Source organism: Nilaparvata lugens, chromosome 12 (assembly GCF_014356525.2).
Source record: "Nilaparvata lugens isolate BPH chromosome 12, ASM1435652v1, whole genome shotgun sequence".
In the NCBI taxonomy this organism is placed as follows: domain Eukaryota; kingdom Metazoa; phylum Arthropoda; class Insecta; order Hemiptera; family Delphacidae; genus Nilaparvata; species Nilaparvata lugens.
Window position 1 is genome coordinate 2,418,119 of NC_052515.1, and position 8,396 is coordinate 2,426,514.

An 8,396-nucleotide genomic window follows, 5' to 3' on the forward strand; every position below is an offset into this window, starting at 1 on the left:
ACAACCCTTAGAGTTAAATATTGCCAAAAGATTTCTTAGTGCGCCTCTAAAGGGCCAACTGAACATACCTACCAAATTTGAACGTTTTTGGTCCGGTAGATTTTTTAGTATGCGAGTGAGTGAGTGAGTGAGTGAGTGAGTGAGTGAGTCAGTCAGTGAGTGAGTGCCATTTCGCTTTTATATATATATAGATGCAGTGTTTCTTAATGAGAAACACAACGACTTTTCACATGCAGTGTGGAGCTAGAATTCTAATATTAAATATTAGAATTCTAGCTCCACACTGTGATATAATATATAAAATTTTAATAAAATAATAATTTTATTATATAAATATAATAAATTTTATTATATTTCATTCGTCAAGAAAAAATATTCAATGTTTAAATAATATTTTAATTGTTAATATATTTTAATATAATTTTCATGGTTAACATGATTATCGTTTACTATTTATATCTCTGAATTTTTTTGAAAGCGATCTGGCAATGTTGTGGAGCTAGAAAAGGATAGCTCTATCTGCTTTGTTGAATGATAGACAAAGATAACAAAACCAATGTTGATCAAATACTTCCATTATAACGTGGACCTCGCTATAGTTATGCTGGGGTAATTGACTACATTTCTCAAGGAGCTATAAATTTTAATTCATTGAAAATTTAGGCCTTACTATATCCTACTTACGTCTCTCAATTGATAATTTCTGGTTTGTAGTTTCATATCCTGTTGCTATGAGTGATCTGTTATGCCCTGAAATAAATTAATGATTAATAGCTGAATAAATTATTGATTATTTACACTTCCATATAAATTCTTGAATAAAACGTGAATTTTTCAAAGTTGAATAGAAGAATAGATGAATAGATGATAGATGAATAAATTATGATTATTACACTTCATATACATTCTGAATAAAACGTGAATTCTTTCAAAGTTGAATAGATGAATAGATGAATAGATGAATAGATGAATAGATGAATAATAATTGATATTTACACTTCATATAAATTCTTGAATAAACGTGAATTTTTTCAAAGTTTAAATCCTTTAGTGGAATCTACGTATGAAGTTAGCACCTGATTAGCATTGGTGCTATCCTTGTCTGTCATTGGACAGAGCAGATATCTCTATCTTTTTGTACCTCCTCAATAGAAATTTATACATAAAACATTTTAATGTATGACGTAGATAGCAGGTAGCCTACTATATTCCGGTGGTCGTATAGTGATAGAGGATAATAATAGAGGTTATAATAGAGGTTATAATAGCATAAGAAGATACCCATATGGTACGGATCATTTATGTTCCAAATTCAAGCCGATCTTTGTTAATTTTCCTTCCTGTACTGTGGCTACGTACATAATGTAATCTCTTATGATTGGCTGAGTCATCATATTCGGTCATCATTTTAATTATTTTTAGTTATTTGTATTTCCTTTCAAGCCTATATGTCGACTACTATCTATTATTCATTTTTGGGAGGTGAGAGTTTGAGAACGGCCACAGTATGAGAGACTACCAGTGTCACATAGCTTCACCAAAAACAACTACTCCGTCTATCGGCTTGAGTTAACATTGAAACTTGAAACATAAACGTCATATACCATGGAATATCTTTCTATGCTATTTTCTCTCTATGTTAGTAGTTGACTATTTGTACTTATATTTTCAGAATTATAGTTATCAGAATAACAGAGAAATGAATTATATTATAAGGTATTATTAATTTTTTAGTGGGTGAGAGTGTAAGAACGGCACAGTATGAGAGACTACCAGCGTCACATAGCTTCACCAAAAACAACTACTAGGACTATCGGCTTGAGTCAACAGTGAAACTTCAAAAAAAACGATCTATACCATGGGATTCTTCTTGCTAGCTTTTATCTGTGGTAGAAGTTAATTAGTATTATTGAGACTATATTATAGTATTATTGGTAGTATATTTAATTAGTTGATATTATTCTGATGTCAGTAGTTGACTAGTCGGTAATATTCAAATTTATTGTTTGTTACCTGAAAAAATAGAAAAAGATGTGGAGGTTCACTTTTGTGCGGAATGTTGAACGCTTTGTAATAATCTTCAATGCTGTTGATGTTACTCAGTTTTCGTGCCATTTCCAGAGTTATCTAAAAAATACATCACATAGAATTAAAAATTTATTTATTATTGCTGTCTTACATCATGTAGCTTACAACGTTATATGTTTTTATACAATACATCAATTAAAAACTCTAGAACAAAAGATAGTACTTATTCACATATAATTATAGTCCTAACTCGATTAATTATTTACATAAATAACATTCAATTTGAATAATAGCATTGGGAAAGGATAAAAAGACCACCTCATCTTTTCTAGGTGAAGTATCACCATGGAATGTTTTAATTAAAAAAAAAAAACAAATATGGACTGTCCAATCTATAATTAACTGAATAGGCCTATATCATTTGACAATCATCTTAAAATGTATGTTCTTGCATCTATAGTGGGGTCCACGTTATAATGGCAGTGGAGAAAGATAGGAGAACAACGTTGCCGATCATCTGTCTTGTCAATGCCTTCTGTAGACGGTAGCTGATACAAGTTTATGATTAACTGTTCATTCTCGCTTGAAATAATAATTATATTTTTTAAGCAAGAAATTATATTTTCAATAATTTCATAATGAATTTTCATGATTGAGATGATATTTTGTTAGTTACTTATTAATTCTACATTGATAAAGACAAACTGCAACAGAGCAGAGCGAGAAGAGATGGCGCTAGCCGCTTTGTGAATGATAGACAAGATTAGCAATACCACTGCTAAACAAACACTGCCATTATAACGTGGACCTCACTATTGTGTTGTGTATTCATACAATTTAGAAAAAGTACTTGCATGATAAATTTATTACATTTCAATGAAATATAATGTAGGCTAGGTAGTATTTCAAGCCCATTTTAGTAATCCAAACTATATAAAATATGAACTCTAAGAAGTATAATTACAAAATTCAAAAAAATTATGACAAGAAAAAATTCTTCGATACATACATTATATTGAAATTGATTGAAACTGATTGAATTGTTGAAAATGACTGCTAATCAAGAAAATGAAACTGTATTATTTTCCTAAGTTTCTCTGCCTATCAACAATCTATAGATGGAAATTTAAACAAGATAAAGCCATATATTTGGATTTGGATTTTAGAAAGTTTCATCTCTAATAATATTATTTGTCTTTCAAACGTCACTTTTAATCTCAATATTAAAAATCAATGGTTCATCAAATTTATTTGAATTATTCACTCATTCCAACCAATCTATCAAATATTTGATCTATATATTCAACAGTACATACCGTAGTTCGGTTTCATCAATTAAATACCGTAAATGAACACTCTTATTAAAAATAATAACATCTTTAAGCATCTCAAAATGAATCATTCTAATTAGGGAGTATAAAGGTGCTTTTACACCAAAGTTATCAACAAAATGTTTATTTTTCCGTCCTTAAAGATTCTATTAGGTTGAACATAACTTATCATACACATGATGTGCATATGCGTTTGTCAAGTTCTGTTCAATCCAATAGAATCTATAAGGACGGAAAAATAAACATTTTGTTATTAACTTTGGTGTAAACATAGCTTTATAGTGCTATATTCTATTTCCCATCTTATTTCACTTTTATCAACAACCCAATAAATTACCAAATATTTTTTGATCAATGATTATGTTCTTCAAAATCTTATTTCAGGTGAACTAAATTTTGATTGATTTTATTGGCTTCAACTAATGGATGGAATAGCATTTCGAGACATTTATTCCTAATGTGAACTTCTATATAATATTAAAAAAACAAAAGTTTATAATATAAACTATTTAAATAATATTCACGATTTTCTCCTTCAGAAATGGTAAATTCATACAACTTATGAGAATCTAGAATTTCAATAAAGATCGACGGAAATATTTTCAGTGTCTAGATCATTTAAGGTTTATGAGACAGATTCATAGACTGAATTTATGTTCATGTTTATTTATGCATTATTTTTGTTTATACTGCTTTATATTTAATCTACTTTGTGAAAATAATTAAGGACTGAAAATTTTGTGAAGTGAACAACTACAAGACTCAACTTATTTCGGACTATGTGTAACCTTATCTAAATTTGGGAGAGGAATAGCACAAGGTTATTTATTTTTTCTCTCCCTATCATTTTTAAGATGTAGGCTATTCATTGTGAGAATCAATAAAGAATATTTTTGGTTTGCACTGAAGAAAATTGAATTTGTATAATTTTCATGAAATGGCAAATAAATTATAATTTTTTTTCATTTTCACATTTAATCCTTCATTCTTTATTTTATTGATTCATACAATATAAGTACATCATCAAAATGATAGGGAGAGAAGAACATTTGGAAATTACTGAGATATTGCAATAATTGTTTAAATGCTAATGAATTTTATTATTTTTTTTTTATTTTATTTATTTATTGTATAAAATACTATAATCATAATACAATTATGACATTGGAGGAAAAACTAGGCTAAGCCTGTACTATTTCTCTCCAAAAATTTTGATAAATGTTAATGTTGTCCAAAAGATAAGGTTATATAGTCACACACTGCTTCGTCACTTGATTTTCGGTCCAGAAATGATTATTATTTTAAAATTTTGAATTTTGAAGGTTGATTTTATACTCTAAATTAATCACAATAAATTAAAAACTTTAGAAATATTGCACTTATTTAAAAAATTTGAATACAAAATCAAAAACCTACTCACTATTTGTTATTCACAGCTCTAAAATATATTTTTATTATTAATAATTTATTAGAATTAATAATTACTATTAAACGAAAATCCAAATTAAATTCTGTATCTAATCTATTAAATTGTATTGTATTGTATTAATTGCTGTATTTAATTTACAGCATTTAATTTGGATTTATGTTCAATAATTACAAAAATTGGATTGAATTAAATTAGATATTTCTCTGTTCAGAATCTTTTCAACTGAAGTACGGTATCTATTTTCGATAAAGATGATAATTAATTCACCTCAATATAAGAATGAATCTGAAAAATCCACAAGTCCTCAAATTGTAAGAAAAATTTCAAATAAATTTTCAAAACCCTTCATTAACCGCAATGCTATCAAGCTTATATAAGACTGGATCTGGGAAATCTAGAAGTCCACAAATTGTTAGAAAATTTTCAAATAAATATTCAAAACCCTTCATTTACCCCAATGCTATCAAGCTTTTAAGACTGGATCTGGAAAATCTAGAAGTCCAAAAACTGTTGGAAAAATTTCAAAAAAATCTTCAATCAACTTCACTCACCCTGATGCTATCAAGTTATAAGACTGGATATAGAAAATCTAGAAATCCAAAAACTATTAGAAAAATTCCAAATAAATTTCGAAAATCTCTACTCACCCCAATGTCATCCAGCTCCTCAGACGACTCAATATTTTCAGCAGATACTAGAAGAATGTTGACTACAACAAAATAGACAACGCTCACACCTGATAGAGACATTGTCAACATTTGTTGTCCAACAAATCCGAGAAAATGATCTGGAATCTCTCTGAACTCGACTGATCGCTAGACAGAGCGGCTCCGTCTTTTATCATAAACAAGTTTGCCACCTACAGTAGGTACCTACTAAATGAATCAGTCATCCCCACTTCTTCATATTTTGCACCAGGAGTTCAGGTGGAAAGAGAGAGTGCGAGATGAAAAGATGAGTGTGTGTGTGTAAGAGAGAGAGAGAGGGATTCAGATTCCTGTATTCCTGTGAGAGAGAGAGTGAGTGGGAGTGAACGAGAGAAAGAGAAGAGGTACCTACTACATTCCCAGATTCCCAACAACAACAACATGCCATATATGTTGGTATTTTATATATATCTAATTAATTATTCTCCAACTGCCATCTTTGAAGATGAAGCAATTTAGCTCTAAATTTCTCAGAAAAAGCAGAGGTAAATCATCCAACACTTCTACTCTTGAATAACTTTGACCATTGAATATTTAGTACCCACGAATGTAATGTAAATGTACCTGTAAATTTGGTAGCTTTGAAGTATTGTTTGAACTATAATATTGTTATATCGCTGTATAATTCAAGTATTTTTTCAAATTGTAATTCATATTATTCAAGATTTTACATTTTTAATTCATGCTGTTTTTAAGTCTTTATTTTTATGCTCTGGAATTTTTTCCATAAATTTTTGTTATTTTACCATTTTTGTATTAATTCTCTATCAAAATCTGATGTATATTTCTTATTTTCTTTTTGCAATTTGTATTTGTTTTCTTTCATCTTATACTTTTAAAATCTTTTGAGTGTAATATTTATTTTTTCTAAGTTTATTTATCCTTGTAGCTCGTATTTTTTTTGTAACTGGGCACCCGCCGAAAAACCATCGGCGGGTTTGGCAGGACCCTCAATTGTTTGTATTGTAAATAAACATTTTGATTTGATTTGAATTTTTCATTGATGGCTTAATCTAATTTTTCATGCTATTGATTTTCAGTTATTTATTTATTTATAAGGTTAGCAAAAAAATACAAGAATCGGAAAAGAAAAAACAGGCTATTGCCTAAAACTTCTTCAATTTCCTAATTTAGTTTTAAATTGTCCAAATATTATAGGTTATGTCCATTCAAATTTCTACACCAAATCACAATCTAAAATATAAATTAGAATAAAACAAACAATTTTAAATTTGGATGGATTAATAATAAAAGTTTCTTAAAAACATGAAACAAACTATAAATTCACAAAATAAAGAATAAAAACACTTACATTTTGAGCTTGAAAATATCACATTCACCATGCAGTAGTATTCTATTATTTTTTATTGTTTGATAATACACATAATAGTGGAGACATTAAAGAGACATAAAGGGTGAAATCGTGCTCTATCATTAACTCTGACACTCTACTGTACTATTTCAATTCTATTGGATGTGAATGTTTGAATTATAGAATAAAATTATATTGTGCATGTATCTCTATTTAACTGTAACTGTGTATTTGTATGGCTAGTCCGTGAACAAATAAAACGTTTATTTATGTATGTATTTAGTACCTACGAATGATCAATATAATTCAATCATAAGTCAACAAAGTTGTCTCAGTTTTTTGAACCTTTATTTTTTTCTACAGAAGATGTAAGATTTTATCCCTCAGTCACTCATTTTCTTTTGATCATTATCAATATGATGATAATATTACTCAACTATTTCACTATTTCACCAGATAATAAATAGTTTTTGAACTATTTTTGACGACGCTGCAGTCAAGTGTTAAAATTAAAATGTTAAATGAACTCCCAGAAATATAGAGTAAAATTGAATTTCTAGTAATCAATAATTTATAGTTCTGAATGAAAGTTATTGAAAATAGTACTGACGTGTGTGGAGCTTTTGGATTTTTAAATCCATTCTGAACACTGAGTGAATAATATTACAGTACTGTATATGATTTATGATTCTATGAATTAATATACTGTATTATTAGTACGGTATTATAATTAATTATTTTCATTCGGGCAAAACATTTCATATTTCTATGAAGAGACAATCAAAATATCATGAATACTTGACACTGCAGTCAAGTGTTAAAGTTAAAATATATTAAATTAACTCCTAAATAGACAATCAATTCTGCAGAAGATTCATTACTTTCAGTTCTTTACACTATGAACTAGATTTAGTGTGGAATTTCTCCATATTGAGGTGAAATAAAGACGATATTGTCAGTTCAACATAATTTATTTGAGCCAAACAAAAGTTTCAATGCACTAAGTGCATTCGAGTTTCATAGAATTGAAGATAACTAAAAGTAAAATGAAAACGATATTGTCATCAGTTCCAAATAATTTATTTGAGACTAGTCTGTCAGTTCCACATTTTATTTACATTTTTTGTGACTAGTCTTAACCAAAAATGCCACTGATTATGATGCCTTAAGACTTAAGGAACTGACAGACTAGTCTCAAATAAATTATTTGGAACTGACAATATCGTTTTCATTTTACTTTTAGTTATCTCCAATTCTATGAAACTCGAATCAGCAGTTATAAAATAATAAGTACCGTAGTCACTTTTCTCTAAAGGGCTACTGGAATATTAAAGGACATTAAAAGTTACAGTACCAAGTACTCTTTTCATTTCATCAAATCATAACTAGTTGAAAGAGCGTCAGCGAGTTTTTACTTTCGACTTACTGAAGGCCAAACTCTTTTCATTTCATCAAATCATAACCAGTTGAAAGAGCGTCAGCGAGTTTTTACTTTCGACTTACTGAAGGCCAAAGTCGTTATCCGTCTGTTTGTATATGTTCTACATTAACTTTAGGAATATTTGAACAATCAGCTTCAAATTTTGAAC

The 8,396-nt window shown here is 28.7% G+C and overlaps 1 protein-coding gene across 2 annotated transcripts in view; it reads right to left on the reverse strand.

Annotated features, from left to right (window-relative positions):
- Positions 1–5,633, reverse strand: part of LOC111047886 — a 29,290-nt gene extending 23,657 nt beyond the window's left edge. Inside the window, exon 1 of one of the 2 annotated variants that reach the window (XM_039438644.1) lies at positions 5,436–5,633. In XM_039438644.1, the coding sequence (XP_039294578.1) occupies positions 5,436–5,546 (111 nt within the window). In that variant the 5' untranslated portion in view covers positions 5,547–5,633. The remainder of the gene's footprint in view (positions 1–5,435) is intronic. The other variant, XM_039438643.1, reaches the window with a different exon arrangement.
- Positions 5,634–8,396: the final 2,763 nt, after the last annotated feature.